Raw genomic sequence first — 23,521 nt, 5'->3', positions numbered from 1 at the left:
TCCATAAAATCGCCTTTGCTGTATTGAACTCTTTTCTCTTCTTTAGGAGTTCAAAACTTATATCTGGATAAATGAAGATTTTTTGCCCTTTATACTCCAGTGGTTTGTTGCCCTCTCTTACTTTTTCCATTGTCTTCTCCAGTACCTTTTCTCTTGTAGTATATCTTAGGAATTTTACTACAATAGATCTTGGTTTTTGTTGTGGTTGTGGTTTAGAGGCCAATACTCTATGTGCCCTTTCTATTTCCATTTCATTCTGTAGTTCTGGACATCCTAGGGTCTTAGGGATCCACTCTTTTATAAACTCCCTCATATTCTTGCCTTCTTCATCTTCCTTAAGGCCCACTATCTTTATGTTATTTCTTCTGTTATGGTTTTCCATTGTATCTATTTTTTGAGCTAGTAGTTCTTGTGTCTCTTTAGTTTTTTTATTAGATTTCTCCAATTTCTTTTTTAAGTCTTCTACCTCCATTTCTGCTGCTACTGCCCGCTCTTCCATCTTGTCCATTTTTTTTCCCATTTCTGTTAAGGTCATCTCCATTTTAATTATTTTCTCTTCTGTGTTGTTTATTCTTTTTCTTAAATCCTTAAATTCCTGCGTTTGCCATTCTTTAAATGACTCCATGTATCCTTTAATAAGAGCAAGTATATCCTTTACCTTGCCTATCTTTTCTTCTTCTATTTCACCATACTCTTCCTCTTCTTCTTCCTCTGGGTTGACCATCTGTTGTTTCTTTGTTGCCCTTTCCTCCTCTTCTTTCTTGTTTCTATTGTCTTCTGTGGTCTCTTCTTGCTGCAGGTGTTCTGCAGCTGTCGTTGCCGGCTGTGGAGATCGACTCCCCAGCTGGTCCCCCCTCCCGTCGGTGTGTTTTTTTTCATTCGCATCGCGCATGCGCGGTTGCGCACTTTTGCTCGGCTCTGCGAGCCATTTTTGTAGTCCATTATTTACCGACCTGAGGGAGCGGGTTTCTCTCTCCGCAGCGGGCCTCTTCGGACAGGTAAGGCCTTCACCTTTTTCCTCCTTTGTCTTCTCTTCCTCTCTTCTTACCGTTGCTTTCGACTTTTCTTTTTTTGTCGCCATCTTCTTTCCACCTTTATACTCACTTTTCTGTAACTTTTATTTCTGTGCCTTTGTGTTTTCTCTTGTTTTTCCCGACTTTTCTGGAGAGGGCTGGAGTTCACCGTCCGGCCACTACTCCATCACGTGACTCCCCGCAGGGCAGTCTTGCTTCAAGTTTTCCATCCAAATTATGTTAGACAAGACTCCATCTCCTTCTGAGTTTCTTATTCATTAATGTCTCAGAAGAAACCTATTCATTTGTGGGATTAGGTTTGATTTGAATGTGTAGGAGGAATGTTGCAAGATGTTTCATGGTCATGTTCAATCAACTCTCCATTTTCTGTTTTTTTTTCAATGACATCTTACTGTACAAACTCTCATTTTACATTGGGAGGTCGTCAGGAGAAATGGAAAATGGTACTTTGTCCTATTAAACTTTATGAAAATTTCATATTAAAATAATTGAATTCTGAAGTATTGTTGGACAAGTTTTTTGGGTAGATCATGCTTAACAAAGATAGATATTAATTCTTGAATCATAGTCAATTGGAATGCATATTTCACTTTGAGCTACAACAAATCGCCAGCAATTAGTCCCAAAAAGTGATCTCTGGCTTTCACACAATAGGCAAAAAATATTCGTTATCTTGCTGGCCACTTCCACACCTGAAGTGCAGTTTTTAAATATCTTTAAAATGTTTGAAAAAAATCTTTGTTACTTCTGACATGGTGGACCTCAAAGTCTTTATCAATACCAGGCCCAGTCAACAAATTCTTTGGCCAAGTCCTTCATATTGCTGGACCCTTTTATCGTCAATAGAATGCTTCCATGATTTTCTGTAGCACTTTAAGGATCACCATGCTGTGACCCTATGGTAGCTGATTCATATTGCCTTTTATTGAAATAGCTTCATGTCTTATGACAGATCAATGTCTGAATATATCTACCCAATCCGTTTGCATCCTAAACCTCTTTCAAAATTGGATCTTTTTGTGTAGATCTCACTCTTTTTAACTTTGCATGTGGTTATCTCAAATAGGCATCCAAAGTAGCATTTTGTATTGACACTCAATGCTTGTTGTCACAGTAACATTGATGAAATAGTACTGTGCCTCTTGGATCCGATAGAAATGGCAGATTTCAGCCCCAGTTAGTCTGGCGGAGTTTTGTGGTCAGTAACATATGTTCACATATTTCTCAGTAAACAATGGTGAGATCTTTTTACTTTGACATTTCCTTCTCAATGTGTACAGAAGTTAATTTGCTTTTGATCAGTCTGCAGAATGCATAATAGATGCAGAAAACTCAATTACTTTATACACAGAGGCTTATCCTGTTGCCTCTCCAGTATATAGTGAATCATTACAGGAGCCCCATAGTTGGAAGAGCCACGAGGCAGGTGCTGAAATGAATTCCAATTATGAGTTTTAGCAGGAGTAATGGAGTTTCTGCTGATTATTAGTCAAATACCATTGGATGTTATTTTTATGTGCTGAATTTGTGAAAAATGTATTTTGTGTGTATTTTGTGTGTATCCTGATCTTGAGAAATGCTGTTTCATCTGGTTGTGCATGTTCAGTCAAGTGATTAACAAACTTGAACTTGTCTGATGGTCAGTGAAATGGTTATAACATTGTTGCCTGAATTTGGTTATACATTTTTAAAAAAAACGAGTAAATGTTTCTTGTTTAGTCATCTTTTTTTTTCAGTTTATACAAATCTTTATTACTAAATCTGAAGCTGATTTCAAACTACAATATGCAAGCCCTTCCCAATTATACTTATCAATGCCTGGACTGGTCCCAACTGCTGAAGCGAGGCAACGACCGCACACTTGTAGTAGGTTGTCACACTTGTAGTAGGTTGTCAGGGCGCTGGTAGCAACTTCTCCACCTCCCCCGACCGGGGCGATGGTTGGACTCTAGAAGTTCTTCTTGCTGAGAGACGTTTCCACCCCTCAGAGAGTCTCTTGTTTAGTCATCTTTGACAAATATCTCCACTTTCCCTTTTAACCAATGATAGACCTTAAAAATATATATATATTCTGATAAAGGTGCATTTATGTTGCTTGAACTTGAAATTACATTAATGCAATCTTCTAAAAATCTTCAAGTATGTGAGCCACATCTATGCCAGTTGCAATTGCAGAATCAGTGTATGATCCCTGACATTCATGCAATACACAAAAGTGCTGGAGAAGTGTAGCAGATCATGCAACATCTACAGGAAGTAAAGGGTAAGGCCTGGGTCCTTCAATGTATGACCAAAAATTAGACAGGTGCCTGAATTAAAAGGGTGCGGGGAGTGGGAAAGGAGAGGAGGGAGGGAGGAAGGAAGGGGTACAGTGAGGAGTACAGGCAAACAGGTAGAGGTCATAGATGGGAAGCTAGGAGAAAAAAAGATGAGAAGTGACAGGAGGAGGGGGTAGCTCTCTGAAGGGAAGGGGTGGGGAACTGGAGGAAAGGAGACAGAGGGACCTCCTCCCTACCTCCTGCCCCTATCACCTCAGTATTTTTCTCTTTTCAGATTTCAGATTTATTTATTGTTTTATTTACCCTCTCTCCTACATCCACCTTTGACCTTTTGCCTGTTAACCTGTGCTCCTCACCCTGCCTTCCCCTACTTTTTTTATTCGGGCGCCTGCCTGGATTTTGCTCAGGCCCGAGACATAAATTAACATTGACTTCCCAGGGTCTGCAGACTTTTCTTGATAATTTGCCGATTTAGCCCCATATGAATGCTTAAGGCATGAGTACAATCCCTTGTGTTTATTAATAAAAAAAAAAATCTTAGTCTCTGTCTTTTTAAGTGAGCTATGAAAGATATTCAGCTTTGTAATAATTCTTACCTCTTTCAACGCAGCTTGAAAATCTTAGAATGTAAACAGACCCTATCATTTTCAGTTCTATTGAAGGGTAATTTTGTAATGTCTGTAGAGCCAGATGGTTTCCTTCATCTTCTGTAATGGTAATTGTCACGAGCCCAAAAGATCCCAAAACTCAGCAGCAATAGACATTCACCAAGACAAATAGTTTTTAAAACAAAAGTTGTTTTTAATCAACTTTAAACATGAAAATAGAAATCAAACTTTAACTTGTCTCTATACTTAACTAACTCAAATTAACCTCCTTCTAATTCTAAGCGCACATGTATGTAATGTGTGTGTAAATTTAAGAAAAGTTCTTTGGTTCACAGTTCAATCTCACGTCTCCTTCTTCCAAGTTCTCTGGATGCAGGGAATTCTTATACTGTGCACAGAATTCAACATTTATGAAGTTCATCAGGCTTTGATGATTGAAAGGTAAATGTTTACTGCTCAGGAAGGTTCTTGTAGGGTTTGCGGAGAGAGAGATTTGTTGTTCCAGGATTTCCACAACTGAGGTACCACCATTCGTCACCTCAAGGTCTCGCTGATGAAACTTGCCCCATCAGGGTTCTCCAGATAGTAACCTCTTTCTTTCAGGCTATCACAGAGTTCCTTTCTGTTCCAGTTATTCCAAGAGAAGCATCAGACTGATAGCACTTCCAGCCATCCGCCTCTCTGAAGCTTTTCTTCAGTTTCAACAAGCTTCCTGGCTTGCACTGTTCAGTTAGCGTCACCCACACTAGCTGAGAGAGCTTGTTGAACTAGTTCTCTCTCTCTCTTTCCAACTGCCAACTGCCAGAAAGCCCATGTGACTCTCTCACTTGCAAAAACCCCCACCTTCTTCAGCAAGCCACAGGAGTTCTCTCTTGGTCAAGCTGTCCTCTTAGGTAAACAAAACCCTTCTGTGAGTACCCTGTAGACAGGTCAGAAACCTTGTTGTTATCCAACCATCCAATCTGCTCCAATTCCAAACAATGGTCTATTCAATTAGCACCTACTTGTGAAATGTGCATAAAAGTCCATAGATCCTGAAATGTTACTGTGTAACCGACTCTAATTTTACCAAATTCCTCCCAATATTTATCTTTTGCATAATGCTCAATCATTGTTTGGAGACTCACAAAGATATTTTGATCATGCGTTTGGGGAGCACTAGGCATTTTGACTTGTAGATAACAAAGCAAGAGAAATACATATTCTTATGTTAGAAAACAAAAATGTCAGTCAAGTAGCATTTATTGGCAAGAACCCAGTTAATTTGTTGGGTCAAAGATCCTTAAACAGTTATATTACTATATAATCTGAGAATATGTAAGTATTGGTTTATTATTATTATTGTTTTGGGAGTTGGGGTTAGGGAGGAACTATTAAGGGGAAGGGGTCTAATTACTTCTTGAAGTCAGAACTAACCTGTTTAAATATGACTAATGTATAAAGATGCATATACACTGCATGTATGGAAATTTCAAAATAAAGTATTTTTTAAAATCCTTCAACAGAAGAAAGCATATTACCCTAAATAACAAAGAATGTGATGGGCAATTGACAGGTGAAATGATCGACAGCCAGTGAACGGACAAGTTATCTCCTTTGTGTAATGTGAACGTTGTGAAGTCTGGGTGTTGTCTTATATTCTGGCTAACTGGAACATGATGAGCCGTCCAGAATATACAGATAAAAAAGGGGGAGAAAGAATGGCATGTACAGATGGCCTGATCTGATACAAGCTTAAAGAAAGAGCAAGTTTTCAGAAGTCGGAGAATTCAGTATTATGTCTGGCAGGCTGCAATGTGCCCAGACAAGAAATAATGTGTTGTTCATTGACCTTCTTTGTAACGGAGCAAAGAACCACTGACAGAGAAGTCAGAGTTGGATGGGATGGTGAATTAAAATAGGCATCTAAAGGCATTCGCCAGAGGGTTAAAAACAAAAGAACATAGTTAAAGGGGAGTTGTCATAAATATTTGTGTAGTATGAATCAAAACTCGCTGCTCAAAATGGTGATGAGGCAGAATTTCTTCTTATTTCTTTGTTTTTAAAGCAGAATTTGTGTGCACTGTGTGACCTGTGATATGAAAGTCTACCAAGCCAGCCGAGGAAGTTGAAACCAGAAATTCCTTGTGTGTTCCATGAAAGTTACTGCATTAGAAAATAACAATCCATATCCACTTTGTATTATCTTGGAATTGAAGTAACCCAACTTAATTTTAAGCTGTTCAGAAGGGAGATAGATCAGTTCATTGAGTGGTGTCACACCAACAACCATGTACTCAAAGTTAGCAAAATCAAGGAGATGATGGTGGAAATAATGTGATGCCAGGAGAACACAAACCAGTCCTCAGTAAGGGTTCAGTAGTGGAGAAGGTCAAGAACATCAAATTCCTGGGTGTCTCCATCTCTGAGGATCTATCCTGGAGCCACCATGTCGATGGAATCATGAAGAAGGCTCAATAGCGGCCTTTGTGAGGTGTTTGAGGAAATTTGGTATGTCACCAAAGACTCTTGAAAACTTCTACAGGTATACCTCGGAGAGCATTATGGCTGGATGCGTCACTGTCTAGTACAGTGCCAGCGTTTAGGGTAAGGAAAAAACTCCAGAGAGTTGTTAACTTGGCCTGCACCATTACGGGCACCAGACCACTCCATTGAGGACATCAACAAGTGGCAGTGTCTTAAGAAAGCAGCCTCTGTCCTTAAGGGCCCCCACCACCCAGACTATGTCCTCATCACTCTGTTACCATCAGGAAAAAGGTACAGGAGCCAAAAGACGAGCACTCAGAGGCACAAGGACAGGTTCTTCCCCGCTGCCATCAGATTCCTCAATATATTAAAAAATATACAACACCTCTAGAGTGTACAAACCCTCTGAGATGCTACTATTTATTGAACAATATTTATTTATTTTTATATCTGTGTGTACATCCTGCATATGTATAATTTGTCTGTATGTGTGTGTGCATGTTTTTCCACTGAGGACCAGAGAGCGCTGTTTTGTTGGGTTGTACTTGTTCAATCGGTTCAGGATCTCATCAGAAACAACAACAGTGCACAGAAATACAAGATCCAAACGGGCAAGAGAACGATTGTTTCCACCTGCATTGAATTCGTCCATTGTTATTGAATGAAGATCTACCGGGACCAATGCCTGAAGAGGGCGCACAAAATCAGTGAACCGGTGCAGACTCGAAAGGCCAACATGGCCTGTTTCCACTCTGTAAATGGTTATATGGTTAATCAATGAACCAAAGACCTACCCTGCAGAAGTTCTCTCCTCTCTTTGAAGGGGAGTTCTGTGAGATTCTCTCTGCTCCCCATCTGTACTCCAAGCTGCTCTCAAGCTCCACGACCATGTTCTCACCACGACTCGCTTCCAAAGCCAAGTGGCTTTCACCTTTTGTTGGTCTGGATTCCTCCCCCAGACAGCATTGTCTGAATTCTGAGACTTTCCTGCTTCTGACATTCCTTGAAAATAGGCTCAGGTCCAAAACATTGCCGGTTAACTTTGTCTCCTAAAAGACACTGAAAGACCAGCTCAGTTCCTCCAGCATTTTGGTGTGTTTTTATTTGAACCAAAGACACTGCCTTACTTTGAATTTTCATGTACTATTTTTATTTATTTTTCTAAGGTTTATATCAATGTTTGCACTTTGATGCTGCAGCAAAACAACAAATTTCATGGGTTGTTCATTACAATAAATTCTGATTCTGCTATCTTATGTAATTAAATATCTCAATTTGATCATCAACTTAAAAACCAAGAACCAAATCCTACAACACATGTAAACAAACCGATCTCCTGTATATATCGGCTAGTTTAATCTATCTGAATTTACAAGTTGTAACATACCTGTCTACATGAGTATATTTTCAAACATTGAACATATAGTGTTGAAGACTTTGGTGTTACATTTCATAAGATTTTTACACACCATCTTCTGATCTTACCTCCAGGTATTTCTGATTTTAGTCTACGAGTTGCCCTGCAGAAGTTGTTGGAGGAATACAGGGAAGTCAGTAAACCACAGAAAGAGATGAAGTTTGGCAAACTGCTACCTGGATCAAAGATTCGTCCTCGAAGGAAAGCCCGGAAGTACCTCTATGCCATTGGTTAGCAGTTTTACTGTCAGTTCTGTAATCATAAATTTATTTAGACATATAGCACGGTAAAAGGCCTCTTCGACCCACAAGCCCTTGCCGCCCAATAACACCCAATCGAACTACAATCCTCGGTATATGTTTTTTTTTAAATTTTTTGAAGCATGTGAGGAAAATGGAGCTCCTGGGGAATTCCCATGCAGACACGGAGAACATACAAACTCCTTAATGACAGCGTGAGATTCAAACCCCAGTTCCAACTGCTGTGGTTGTTACAACATTTCAGTATATTTCAATGGGCAGTGGCAGTGTTTATATATTAGAGAATTTTTGATAGTCATTGGTAATGTTAGAAACAGAATTTACCTTTAAAGAAATAGCTCGAGACAAAAATTGAGAACAAAGAACATTTATTTTACAACAATGCAAAGTTGGATGCTTCCCCTTACCCTGGGAATACACACACATACTGGGGCTCACCCAACTTTTATACAGTCAATTTCAGTATCAGAGTGCCCTCCCCCTTACATTCTTCTGCCCCCTGGATGGGTTTGGCATAGGCAATCCTTCCTGCCTACGTGCAGTTTCAGTACACTTGGAGGACCAGGGGGTATCCTGTGGGTGTCCCATCATGTCATTGTCCTTATTCACACCTTCCTGATTCTCGAGGCTACAGTCTCTTGGTATGCAGAGTTGACTCATCCTATCTAGGGTTGGCTAATTTAATATGTATAAATCTGTGTAAGGTTAGCTAATTAGATATGTAGGACTTGGTACTTCTATCTAGGGCTAGGAGACCTTTATCTGATCCAGACTACCTCAACTTCCTACATTCTATTGTACTTTACCATTCCTTTTCTTAGTCTTATGGTGGCTCTTGTCACACAGAAGATTCTTATGTTAATCGTGCTGACTCTGCTTTCCTGCATCCTAATCCCCAAGCTCATCCTGTTTGTACTGGTTACAGCCATTAACTGATGAATTTTAGTTTCTTCCATGTTCATAATTTTAGATCAATTTTCCCATCTCTCACAGTAATCAGGCCAGAATTAATTAGTACATGCATGGTACATGTAATAGGGATACGACCCTTCAACTCAGTAAATCTTTGTCACCCATCAACCACTCATTGATTTTAATATCACTGAAAAATAGGACAACTGAAATGGCAACAGCTGAAAGCTCATTCAGCAGAGCTGTATATAATTTATGCTGATCAGTTAGTGCAAACCAAATATCAAATTTAGGAACATTCAAGTTGGCATCTAATTAAGCATAAAACAGAGAGAAAGATGAATTAATTTTCAACATTTGTTTGGCCTTTTTTTTTTCTTGATGAAGGGTTTAGTAATTGCAAGTTTTACTAATATTCTTTCCATTGCCATTTCTCTGCCTTTTTGTGGAATATTTAAATGATGATCAAAAGCAGTCTCTCTTTACCCTCTCCACTCAGTCCCAGCCTCCAACTTCTGTGAAGATGTCATTGAAAATTCATAGATCCAATCCTCTTTAACCTCATATAACTGTCAGATGTTAATCTGGCAATCTCCTCCTTCAATTCCAAATAATATTTCCATTGCTGCTACTCACATTTTAAATAGCCCAAGTAATTTCTAGAAATGAATTTGTTTTCATCAGCTGGTCTCAGATTTTCACATTTTATGTCTCGAAATGAATTCGTTTTCATCTACTGGTGTCAGATTTTTACATTTTATGTCTCGAAATGAATTCGTTTTCATCAACTGGTGTCAGATTTGTCGGACTCTGGCTTTACCCTACCCTCAATTTAGTCTACGTGTCGTCTGAGTCCAGCGTGCTCGTTAAATGAAGTGATAGGAGAAGGTATTCAGTTCAACAATCAGTTTATTACACAGCACAAGAATAAAACTTAACAGAGCTCTGGTTCAGTCGTTAGTTCATAGGTCACCTGCACAGTGAGCTATTCCCCAAGACTGACCTCTACTGTCCAGTCTCTACAGTTTATATTTTTCTTTTTTCTTTGGCTTGGCTTCGCGGACGAAGATTTATGGAGGGGGTAAAAAGTCCACGTCAGCTGCAGGCTCGTTTGTGGCTGACAAGTCCGATGCGGGACAGGCAGACACGGTTGCAGCGGTTTATATAGCTCAACCTTATCATACAGAACAAAAGTTGGCTTCCTTTGCTAGATCTCATTATCATACAGAACAAAAGTTGGCTTTCTTTGCTAGATTTCTTGCATAAGATTTGTCACAAGTAATTTCCTGCTCTGCAGATATCTGGGGTATAGAGCTCCCATCTTAATCCTCAAGACCAGAATATCCTGTTATTTTGATCAGAAATCAATTCATACCCCAGATATTTCTATGTTCTCATTTGGCCTTGTTCTTCTGTTCTACTCAACACCTCCTTCTGCCTTCTTACTGAGTTATTCCATTCTCTTTGTTTCTGACAGTCTCTGTCAGGATTCTCTTTGTTCTTGTCTGGCCATCGGCTCCTGTGCTAATCAACACCTCCTTTTGCCTTAACATTCCTACTAAATTGTTTCATACATATCCTCTCTTTTGTATTTGGGGAGCAGACAATTCTAAACCTACTGTAATCAGCCAACTTTGCTACATACTGTGGCTGCCCCTTACATTACTCTTTCCCTTCACCATGAGATAAATATTAAATTGTTACATAGTACTGGATTCATGTATACAAAATGAATACATATTTTCTATGATTAATTAACCCCTATATTCCAACAATTTTCACATTTTATGTCTAGAAATGAATTCATTTTCATCAACTGGTGTCAGATTTTCACATTTTATGTGAGTATACTCTTCTAACATAAAATGTGAAAATCTGACACCAGTTGAAAAAGAATTCATTTCTAGAAATTGAACAAAATTATTTTTACTTGCCACACAAGCCTTGAAAAATATGACACTAAACTTGTTTTTGCTTCTTTTAACTGACTGCATGTTTCATTTATATTTTTGGAAAATCATACTAATTGAATTCAGTCATGATTAATTACAAAATACTTATTAAATTCAATCAAATCTAGGCTCGGTCAATTTTTTGGGGGTCAGTAGAAGCCCTTTGGCTATTTCACAACTAACTATGATCAGCATACTATATCACTTTAAAAAATTTAAATAAAAAAAATTTAGAAATATTGCATAGTAACAAGCCTTTTTAGCCCATGAACCTGTGCCACCCAATCACACCCAATTAACCTACAACCCCTGCTACGTTTTGGAGGGTGGGAGGAGACTGGAGCCTCCAGTGAAACCCCACACATACAAGAAAAGAATGTACAAATTTCTTACAGATAACGCAGGATCCCAAAATCTGATCGCTGTCGTTGGAACAGCATTGGCTAACCGCTACACTAACTTTTTGCGCACCCTTTTTTATCAGGAGGATCCCAACTATCATTTTTCATTCAAAAGATTCTCAATTTGTCAACACAAAATTAATGAGAAGACTTTTAAAGTGTCAATTAATTAAAGGAAACTGGCACAGAGTTTTGGGAGGCGAGGCAAACAAGCAGTGACGTCATGGAACTGATAAAAATTAAAGAGGAGGAGGTGCTTGCTGTCTTAAAGCGAATATAGTTGATAAATACCTAGGGCCTGACAAGGTATTCCCTCTGATCTTGAAGGAGGCTTGTGCAGAAATTGCCTGAGCAGATATACAGTACAACTTCGATTATCCAAAATGGTCAGGACAGCGCCTATGTCAGATAAATGATTTTTTCAGAGAACTGGTAATTTTTTTAAAAAGCAGCCCCATGGCAACAGTAAATCACTTGTAACAGTGTTTAAAATACAACAAACGACAAGGGAAGGCTTTTAAAGCATTAAAATAATGTTTAATTCTCAGCAAAGAAATGCTGGCTGCTGACGATCACCTACACCTCCCCTCCAAGGCTCTGCTCCTGCCCTGCTGCCGCTGGCAGCAACAGTCAGTTCAGTTCCAAAAATAAAAATTTCAGATAAATGAGGATTTGGAGAATCCGATTTCAGATAATCGGAGTTGTTCGATATTTAAAATCTCCTCAGCCAGATGTGAGAAGCTGGAGGATTGAAGGGTAGCTCATATTGTTCTGTTGTTTAAAAAAGACTCCAAAAATAACCCAGGAAATTATGAGCCAGTGAGCCTGACGTCAGTAGTTGGTAAATTATTAGAAGGTATTCCAAGAAATCAGATATATAAGTATTTGAATAGTCAAGGTCTGATTAGGGATAGTCAACATGGCTTTGTGCATGGTAGGTCATGTTTAACAAATCTTAGAGGGTCTCAAGAATGTTACCAGGAACGTCAATAAGGGAAAGGCTGTGGATGTTGTCTACTTGGACTTTAGTAAGGTCTTTGACAAGGTCCCACATAAGAGGTTGATCAGGAAGGTTCAGTATTCAAGGTGAGGTAGTACACTGATTTGACAATGGGTTTATGGGAGAAGCCATAGAGTGATAATGGATGATTGCCTCTCTGACTGGAGACCTGTGACTAGTGGGGTGCCTCAGGGATTGTGGCTGGGCTGCAAAATGGCAGATGGAATTTAATGCAAACAAGTGTGAGGTCTTTACATTTTGGAAGACAGGACTTGCATGGTGAATGTAGGGCATTGAGGAGTGGAGTAAAACATAAATAGATAGATAGAGAGAGAGAGAGAGAGAGAGAGAGATAATCCCCTTCAAGTTGTGTCACAGGTAGATCGGGTCAGAAGAGAGCTTTTGGTGTATTGGCCTTCATAACTTGCTAGTATTGAGTATAGAAGTTGGGATGCTATGGTAAAGTTGTGTAAGACATTGGTGAGGCCAAATTTGGAGTATTGTGTGCAGTTTTGGTCACCTAACTACAAGAAAGATATCAATAAAATTGACAGCATGCAGAAGTTTATTAGGATATTGCTGGAACTGTGTTCACAGGAAAGGTTAAACAGGTAAGGAGTTTATTCCCTGGAGTGCAGAAGAATGAGGAGAGATTTGGTGGAGGTATACACAATTATAATGGGTATAGATAATAGAGCAAGTTCAAGTTGGCTTTTTGCACTGTGATACAAACCAGAGGACATGGGTTAAGGGTGAAATGGGAGAGGTTTAGAGGGGGATATTAGGGGAAATTTTTTCACAGAGAGTGGTGGCATTATGCAGTGAGTTGCCAGATGAAGTGTTGAATGTGGGCTCGATGTTAACATTTAAGAAAAAATTGGACAGGGAGGGGTATGAAGTGGGTCCAGGTCAGTGGGACAAAGCAGAATAAACTAGAAGGGTCAAAGGGCCTGTTTACTGTGATGTAATGTTATCTGGTTCATGGTAACTAAAATGTATTAAACAAAATATTTAACGGACCAGAAAAGTCAAGCTGTGACCTGCTGAAAATGGTTTTCAAACTCTGTATAATATCAACTTAGTACAGAATCTGATTGGGATTTGTCAAAAAGTATAACTTTTTATTTTGTTTCTTTGTTTTTGGCCAGGTGGTTACACACGACTTCAGGGAGGTCGGTGGAGTGATAGCAGAACTCTTAGTTGTGTGGAACGTTTTGATTCATTCAGTCAGTACTGGACAACAGTGTCATCACTCCACCAGGCTCGAAGTGGCTTGGGTGTTGCAGTACTTGAAGGAATGATCTATGCAATAGGTGGTAAGTACATTACAATTGTACAAACAGTTACTTCCTTCGAAACAGAATAAAATGTTTCCACATGCAGGATATTATATCATTGTAAAGTTTTTCTGTGGTTGCTCCATTTGTGAGGTGTCAGAAAGTACTCGCTGGTTTTGACCTGTAGGGGAATGTATTTTTTCCTGTCTACTTGTTTTTTTTTCGTGGATGTGATGCAGTAGGAAAAACCAAATATTGAATAGCCTAATACATTTACTGTATATACTTGTATAATTGTCGATACTGTATAAAAGTCAAAACCCCTATTTTTGGCCCAAAAATCTGGTATTTTCCATATATTCCATGTAAAAGTAACCTGCCTGCCCACCAAAGCTCCCAATGCCTTCACCGCAGACTCTTCCCTGGTACCCGGCTGCCTGCCCACTGGAGCTCCCGACATCTTGGCCACAGACTCTCGCCCCGGCTTCCTGCTCATCAGACCTTCCGATGCCTTGACTGCAAACTCGTGCTTAGGCCCCAGCCGTCCGGCCATCCAAGCTCCTGATGTCCCAAACTCAGACTTAACACCCGGTCCCAGCCAGCTCCTCGCCTTTCGGAACACCCAGCGGCTCGAACGATGCGGGTACTGACAGCAGTCAAAAGTAGTTTGCATGTAATAGTCAACCCCCTAAATTTTACCATAAAAATTGGTCTGCAAAATTCGACTAGTCCACAAGTATACACATTAAGGATGTTTGCTTCTATAAGAAATGGGTTTTCAGAGAAAACACTTGAATTAACCTACTAATCCTGTACATTTTTTTGGAAAACGAGAGGAAACTGGACACCAAGAGGAAACCCACAAAACCCACACAAGCATGGGGAGAGGGCAATATTCCTTACAGACAGTGGCGGATTAGAAACCGGGTCACTGGTGCTGTAATAGAATTGCGCTATGTTAACAGATGTAGCAAAAAAAGATTCAGCATGGAAATGGTGGGCCAAAGGCCTGAGTCAGTGCTGCACCCTTCTATGGCCCAAATTGTTTCTACCCTGAACTGAAGAATTCTCTCCTCTCCTGAAGAATAAGAAATCATCAAGAAACAACTGTGAATTCTGAAAAACGGTGAAGGGTGCAGCTAAGTTTAAATGCTTGGAAAGTTGATTTTTGTCATAAATCCTTTTTCATCTCGGAAGATCTTTCCTGGAACCAACACACCAATGGCATCATGAAGAAAGCCTCTACTTCCTCTGGAGTTTGTGGAGGAACTAGTGGAGTTGTTCAAGTGAACCGGTACGGACTTGAAGGGCCGACATGGCCTGTTTCCGTGCTGTAAACAGTTATATGGTTATAGTTATATGGAAAGATAATGGGAGGAATTTAATTGTTCATTTTTACATCCCATAACTCGTCTTGCTGCTTGGCCCACTGGGGACTTCTAGCATTTTCTGTGTTTGTTTTAGATTTTCAGCATCTGCACTTTTTTTTCATCTTCAAATTAAATTTTTTATCTATAATTATACATATATGTAGCGGCTGCTTCTCTCAAAGAAGAGACACACATTATGAGAGTGAATTCAACACTGCTTTATTGTGCTGGCGGCTCTGCTTAGAAAGGGCTCAGAAGCCCAGCTCTGTCGTCGTCATGCCACCCGACTGGTGGCATTATGATCCGCTTCGTGGTATTGGTTGTTTAGTGCTATCCGGGGAGCGGCCAATCAGTGAGCCCCTCTCATCCCTGGGTGTGACTGCTTCTCTAGCTCCACCCGATGGGCTGCCGCTGGTCAGCCCATTGGAATGGGGCGCTGCAGCCGCGTGCTGTTGAGTCAGGCACCGACATCAAGGAACGTAGTAGCCCGTCTCTGCCGGCTGTGTAGGCCGCGGGCTCCCGGTGTCAAGTTGCCACTTTGGGCATGGCACACTTGGCAGCCCGCTACATGTATATCATTTTAATTACTTGTTCCATAAATTTTGGTTTGGATTGTTGGTAACCTTTTGTCAGTTCTATTAATGATTCCAACCAGGAGTAACAACGACAAGTAATTCTGATTTATTTCTTGTTTTGCATTTTTGAGTTGGGTTTCATCATTATTGTTGATTTCATTTTGTCTTGGATTCCAGAAGTCATGCTGATTTCCAGTTCATTTCTTCCAAAATCATGTTGTTATCAGGATTAAAGTCTTGTGGTTATGTGGCATAAGTACAACTTTTTCATTTAATTGTTCATCAGCTTTTATTTTAGGATTGATTATTTCACTTGGTTCAACTAGTTTATGTTTTGCCACAGTTGCTTCATTGTCATCCATATTCTCATAAATGCTTTTCTTTGCTATGGCTGATGCTCCAAAGAGTTTGAACAGATGGAACCTCAAAGTCTTCTGTGATTTTCCACAAACATTACCTTTCTCAGATTTTAAAAAAAAAATTGAGTTGGTGACTTTTCTAGCTTTAATTATACTTTATTTCTGATAAACATGATGTTTATTTTTCACTTATGCTGAAGTTTAGTTTTGATGGACATTTCCAGTAAATTACCAAATCCGTAGTAAACTTTCGACCCAGCAATTGAATAGTTAGGGGAATTTGAGATGGCTTAGTCAAAACAAGAAAGTTAATTGATATTTTTTATTAAAGATGAATAGCAATAGAGGATTCATGATTTTTGTGTAGTTAGGATTTTGTTTTTTTGTAAAATATGGAAATTATAAAAAGTTGTTTAACCAAAAAACTTTTATTTAATAAAGTAAAAAGAAACCAGTTACATTTTTAATTGTACTAAAGACAATAGTTATGAAAAATAGCATGCTCAGCTATATATGTTTGTGATGCTTCATTTTTTTTTGAAGGTGAAAGTGATTCAATGATTTTTGACTGTGCTGAGCGATATGATCCAGTGACTAAGCAATGGGCAGCGGTGTCCTCCATGAATTCTCCTCGATGTGGACTTGGTGTATGTGCCTGTCATGCTGCTATTTATGCTCTTGGTAAGAGTGTAAAATATTTTTGTTTTATAGCTAACTCTATAAATCTGAAACTCTATCAATCTGAAAAAGAGTAATTTCGGCAATGAAAAAATGCTATTTAAATAAGGAAAAAATCTTCAATCATTTTTGTAAGCTCCTATAAATTATGGCATAACCTAACAATGTCAACTGTGTAAATTAAACAGATGAGACAACAATTGAGTTAGGTATTATTAGACAGCATATAATTACCAACTTTTGAATAAAAGTATCTTCACTGGAAGCAAATCACGAAAATCTGTGAAGGGCTCAAGCCAGAAACGTCGGTTATGTATTTTTACATTTGCTACATAAAGGAGATCATTTGACCAACTGAGTTTCTCCATTTTATGTTCTTAATTTTCATTTGTAATTTGATTCTGTGAGTCTAACATAATAAAAAGATCAGTGGTATCCTACATGAATATTAATATTCAGTTTTCATTCAGAGCTTTCTTTAACAATGGTCTTCAAATATTTTTTCAGAGTGTGCATTTTTTGTATTTTTCCAGGAGGCTGGATTGGAGCAGATATTGGAAAAACTATGGAAAGATTTGACCCTTCTGACAATAAGTGGGAAGTTGTTGGTGATATGGTGGTCCCTCGATACTTCTTTGGTTGTTGTGAAATGCAAGGTATGACATATTCTACCAAAATAATAATTTCTTGCAATGGTGAATAAGTGAGTCTTAATAGCATTTTCTGATTTTATATCATTTTTGTTCCAAATCAATTTTATTTAGCTATTTAGTTATTAGGACAATTTGCAGTAGAATTATTATTGTATTTGGAGTATAAACTTACATACCTGGGCAGACTTTATTAAACCTGTACTTACTACATAATTGCATTGTGCTTTTCTCTATTTGCTCCTTTCTGAACCCTCTCATATCTTGCTCGAGTGGTGAATTTTCAAGTATATACTTTGATAAGGATCTTGAAGGTTGAGGGCCAACATAAGACAGTCTCAAACAGTAAAAACTTAAAAATGCTGGAGGAACTCAGCAGGTCATGCAGCATCTATAGGAGGAAAGTATATAAAAGGCAGCATTTCAGGCCTGAACCCTTTTTGAAGGTGTGAGTAAAAAGCAGGCAGGCTCCTGAATAAAAAGGCTTGGGAAGGAGGGATGAAAGGATGAGAGAAAAGATGAGAACTGATTGGAGAGGGGGCCGGCACTGTGAATACAAAACTGTAGGAAAGGAAACGGAAAGGGAAAAAAGGGGAAGAGGAAAAGAGACATAGGGACGGGAAAGGTAGAGACTTGCCTGTTGGCCTGTGTTCCTCCTCTGCCCTTTCTTCCCTCCTCCCCCAATCTGTTTATTCAGGGATTTTCCTACTTTTTGCTTCTACCTGAAAAAGGCTCAGGCCCATAATGTTTGTTATATATCTTTACCTTCTCAGGGCACTGCATAATCTGCTGAGTTCCTCCAGCATTTTTGTGTGTTCATTACAGTCACAGTGTCTGCAGACTTGTGTTTCAGATAAAACTCTTTTATGTGTTTAATAATTAGGGTTAGCATGGGAGAAATAAATTTTTAGGATATTGTGTATCATGAGTGATTGTTGGCAACCAAATAAGAGGCTTTCCCTGCATTGGCTGGCAACATGCCCAGGGATCTGGCAGCACATTAGCATAGCAATGCCAGTTTGCATTCTCCTGATATCAGGCAGCACCAAATAAATATTTTCTTGAGGTTTTCTGGGACATTTAGGGAGCCAAAGCAATGCCACAAACTTTCTGTCAATGCTGCTGCAGGGGAAGGGGTAATGAAGCAGGATTAATTTGAACAGAATAGCCCTGATTAAGGCATGCACTGCTGCTTGTTAGAAAACTACTTTGGGAGAGACAAGCAACCATCAGTTGGTGATGGGGAGGCTGGAATTAGTCAGAAAGAGTGTGGAGCAATGAAGAGGCAATGGAACATCGAAGGGAAGAAGAGAAAATGGCGCCAGTGAAGGGAATTAAAGAAATAGGGATGCTGAAGACAAGTAATTAGTTATTTGGGACAGAGTTGAAAGACAGAAGGAGGGCTAGATCTGAAGCAGGGAGATGGTTATGGGTCTGAAGGAGAAAGTGAATTGTATCAGAAGCCAGTCGAATGATCAGCATGCAATTGGGTTGTGCTACCGATTTGGGAAAACTTTGTCTCCAATCATCTTGTGTCCTCTTGTCACTGCACCAAGCCCTTGTTCCATCATGTTTATGAGAGAGCTGATTTTAATGCCAGCCACTACATGTTATAAGGATTTGAACACAGCTATCTTTTTGCTGAACAGAAATGCAAGGATGTCCTTCTCATCTCTGAAGGATGAAAAAATGAAGCTCAAATATTTAATGTAATTACAGCAATCCAGCAAATTTTCCAAGTACCAGTCAGGAGTCCAATATTTTATGAAAGCAAAGCTTGTGCCACAATATTTCATTATGTTTGATGATTAATTTCATGGAAACAAATCAGAAATATCTGTAATTGTTTCACAGGCTTAATTTATATCGTTGGAGGTTTAAGTGACTCGGGATCAGAACTCTATTCGGCTGAAATGTTTGATCCTATTACAAAACGTTGGACAAAATTAGACAACATGAAAACAAAAAGAGCATATGTTGGAGTAGCAGCTCTAAATGATTGCATTTATGCTGTCGGAGGATGGAATGAGACTCAGAACGCTCTACGGACAGTAGAAAAATATTCCCTTCAAGAGGTGTGTCTGTTTTGCTCATAATTCAGTTTGATGATGTGTTCCCAAAAAACAGATGCAATTATGTTATAGATTGTTTGGTCCACACTAATATATAATCCAGCATTGTTAACATCAGAAATAGGAGCAGGAGTATAAGCCATCCGACTCATCAAGCCTTCTCCGCCATACAATGAGATCTTGGCTGATCTGATCTCCACCTTTCTGCCTTTTCCCCAAATCTCTTAATTCCCCTACTATGCAAAAATCTATCCAACCTTGTCTTAAATATATTTACTGAGGTAGCAACCTCTGCTTCAATGGGCAGAAAATTCTATTGATTCATCACCCTATGGGAAAAGCAGTTACACTTTATCTCCATCCTAAATCTACAACCCTGAATCTTAAGGCAATGTCCGCTAGTTTTGGTCTCCCCTACCAATGCAAACAACTTACCTGCCTCTACCTTATATATGCCTTTCATCATTTTATAAATTTCTATAAGATTCTCTCATTCTTCTAAATTCCAGACAACTCACTCTCTCCTCATAGGCTAACTTCTTCATCTCTGGAATCAACCTGGTGAACCTCCTCTGCACCACCTCCAAAGCCAGTACATTCTTCCTCAAGTTAGGAGACAAGAACTGTACACAGTACTCTAAATGCAGCCACACCAGTACCTCGTACATTTGTCTCCCTGCTCCTAAATTCAATCCCTCTAGCAATGAAGGCCAACGTTCCATTTGCCTTTTTGATCGTCGGCTGCACCTGCAAACCAACTCTTTGCAATTAATACACAAGCACTCTCAAGTCCTTCTGCATGGCAACATGTTGCAATTGCTTTTCATTTAAATAATATGATATTCCATTTTCCTTCCAAAGTGGATCATCTCACATTAACCAATATAGTTCTCCATATGCCAGACTCATTTAACCTATCTATAGCTCTCTACAGACTCTCCGTTTCCTCTGCACAATTTGCTTTTTCACTCAATTTACTGTCATCAGCAAGCTCAGATCCTCAGCATTCGGTCCCCTCTTCCAGATCATTAATATATATCATGAACAGTTCCAGGCCCAGCACTGACCCCTGCGAAACCCCGCTTCCCTCTGATTGACAACCAGAAAACCCTGGGTTCCAACTCTTTGCTTTCTATTAGTTAACCAATTCTCTCTCCATGCATGACCCCCAACTCTATGCATCCTTATCTTCTGTATAAATCTTTTATGCAGCACCTTATTGAACACTTTCTGGAAATCCAAGTAAACAACATCCATCTGCTCCCCTCTATCTACCATGATCATTATGTCCTTAAAGAACTCCAGTAAGTTTGTCAAATAGGATTTTTCTTTGCTGAATCCATGACGCATCCTTTTGTTCCCTGCCTTTTGCCTACATCCTTTTCTTTTTGAATAATGGTGTGACAATCGCCATCTTGCAATCCACTATGTCCCCCGCCCCCCCACTGGATCAAGAGAATTTTAATAAATTATCACTAAAGCCTCTGCTATTACTTATGCCGTTTCTTTCAGTACCCTGGGATGCATTCCATCAGGACCAGCGGACTTGCCTATTTTTAGACCATCAAGTTTTCTCTGTACTACCTCTTCAGTTATAGCTACTCTATTCATCTCATCTCCTCCCATCATATCCATCATATGTCTTTGATATGGAAGATGTATCCTCCACCATGAAGACCAGCACAAAATGATCATTCAAAGCCTTAGCCATTTCTTCATTACCAATATCAATTCCCCTTTCTCGTCCTCCAACGGACCATCCTTTTGCGTTATATATAATTATAAAAACCTTTACTGTCTTTTAATATTTTGTGCTCATTGTTACAAGATCAAACCAGCAACCACAAAGAAGGCATATCATCACACAGGGGTAAAGAGGAACAATTACTTTATTAACAAAAATTCACCTTCAAACTTTAATTCAAAATCCCCCCCTTTTATAACAATGCCCACTAGTTACTATGCAAATTTATATAACAGTGTAAAACTAATAAATTCCCCAGCCTAAGTATAACATATGTAATTAAAATCTAAGTTATACTTCCAACCAGCTCACAGAAAAACTTAGACACAAAACACACAAGACTCACAAAACTTCAATCTCAACTGAAGCAAAGATCATAAACAAAATTCATTTTGTGGTAAACTGAAGTCAAAAAATCTTTGTGAGAGAGAGAGAGAGCACAAAATTCGAAGTTGTCTTGTGTGCTTGCAGAGAGAGGAACAACGGGCTTGGTCCAGATCCTTCTGGCTGCCTTCGGAATGTTAATCCTTTTTGAAATCCCAACATTCTAAACTGTTCTCCAGACCATGACTCATGCTCTGGGCCTCCTTCCACTCCACAGAACCACCCAGTGGTGGTTTATCGTCCAAGTTCAGAAATTTTTAGATAATTTTCTACATATGCTCAGTCCATCTCCTCTCTCAGCAGTCCACCTTCACCTTGGCCCTCTAAGGCAAACTGTCACTTTTTAACATAAAATCACACAACATATAGGCCAATACACAACACAGAACTCTGTAACATCATCTTTTTTCATAATCTACCTTCCCTCTTTATTTCTCAATTCATGGTTCTTGGTTGCATCTTTAAGTTTTTCCAATCTTCTAGTTTCCCACTGCTCTTTATTCATCCCTCTTCAATCTGTTGAAGCCATGTCCACAGTCCTAGACCTAGGGGTACTTGTACACCATTCTCTGAAGGCGAGCATACAGGTACAGCAGGCGGTTAAAAATGCAAATGGTATGTTGGCCTTCATATCAAGAGGGTTTGAGTATAGGAACAAGGATACCTTACTGCAGCTGTACAGGGCCTTGGTGAGACCCCACCTGGAGTATTGTGTGCAGTTTTGGTCACCTTATCTAAGGAAGGATGTTCTTGCAATGGAGGGAGTGGAGAGGCGATTCACCAGGCTGATACCTGGAATGGCAGGAATGACTTATGAGGAAAGATTGCGCAAATTGGGATTGTACTCCCTGGAGTTTAGAAGATTGAGAGGGGATCTCATAGAGACATATAAAATTCTGGCAGGACTGGGACAGAATGGATGCAGATGGGATGTTTCCAAGGATGGGAAAATCCAGAACCCGGGGCCATGGTTTGAGGATAATAGGCAAACCATTTAGGACCGAGATGAGGAGGAATTTCTTGACCCAGAGGGTGGTGAATCTGTGGAATTCATTGCCACAGAGGGCAGTAGAGGCAGGTTCATTAAATATATTTAAGAGGGAATTAGATCTATTTCTTCAGTATAAGGGTATTAAAGGTTACGGAGAGAAGGCGGGGATGGGGTACTGAACTTTAAGATCAGCCATGATCTCGTTGAATGGCGGAGCAGGCTCGAAGGGTCGAATGACCTACTCCTGCTCCTATCTTCTATGTTTCTATGTGAATCACCAGGATCCAGGTCCCATCACCCTTTAAACAGTTATTTTCTTGATTGGTGCAGATATATGTGAACGGTTTGCTTCCAAGTGTTTGATTACCTTTGGAGTCTGTAGTTGCCATTTTTCAACTTGAGGACCAGAGTCGTGCCAATGAAAGTCAAAGAAGGCTGAAAAACAAGAATAAAACAATAAGAGACAGCACGTCAAACCTTTGGATTACTAAAATCAACAGTTGGAACATCATTAAGAAGAAAGAGCGTACTGGTAAGGTCAGTAATCGTAAAGGGACTGGTTTTCCAAGGAAGATCTTCACTGCTGATGACAAGAATTCTCATCATAATGAAGAAAAATCCCCAAACGCATCAGAAATACTCTTCAGGAGGCAGGTGTGGATATATTAATGACTACTCTCTGCAGAAAACTTCATGAACAGAAATACAAAGGCTACACTGCAAGATGCAAACCATAGCAAAGGTTGTATGCTTTAGATCTTGGGCAGTTCCTTTATACCTCCACATTTTGCTCTTGTCATTACTCTGATACAGGTTAATCGTGGTCTCATCTGTTCACAAGACATTCTTCCAGAATTCTGAAGGCACTTTTAAATACTTCTGGCAAACTGTAATCTGGCCATACCTTCTGTGGCAACTTGGTGATTGTAGACAGCCTGCTTTTGAGTATTTTAGCAGGTTACACAGTATCCATAGAAATTAAAAGCCAGTCGATGCTTTGGGCCATCTGTCAGGAGTGGAGAAGGGCTCAAATGTCAACTGCCTTTTTCTTTCTATAGATACTGCATGACCTGCTGAGTTACTGTAGCATTT

General features: G+C 39.4%; 1 protein-coding gene across 2 annotated transcripts in view; it reads left to right on the top strand.

Moving 5' to 3' along the window:
- Window positions 1-23,521, top strand: part of ipp (intracisternal A particle-promoted polypeptide) — a 78,251-nt gene that overhangs the window by 3,713 nt on the left and 51,017 nt on the right. For both annotated transcript variants that reach the window (XM_069938766.1, XM_069938765.1), the window contains exons 3-7: window positions 7,879-8,034; window positions 13,478-13,645; window positions 16,454-16,591; window positions 17,122-17,244; window positions 19,093-19,313. In XM_069938766.1, the coding sequence (XP_069794867.1) occupies window positions 7,879-8,034; window positions 13,478-13,645; window positions 16,454-16,591; window positions 17,122-17,244; window positions 19,093-19,313 (806 nt within the window). The remainder of the gene's footprint in view (window positions 1-7,878; window positions 8,035-13,477; window positions 13,646-16,453; window positions 16,592-17,121; window positions 17,245-19,092; window positions 19,314-23,521) is intronic.

Source organism: Narcine bancroftii, chromosome 5, assembly GCF_036971445.1.
Source record: "Narcine bancroftii isolate sNarBan1 chromosome 5, sNarBan1.hap1, whole genome shotgun sequence".
NCBI classification, from domain to species: Eukaryota; Metazoa; Chordata; class Chondrichthyes; order Torpediniformes; family Narcinidae; genus Narcine; species Narcine bancroftii.
The sequence above is the reverse complement of the archived record's forward strand: the minus strand, read 5'-3'. Positions and strand labels throughout refer to the sequence as shown.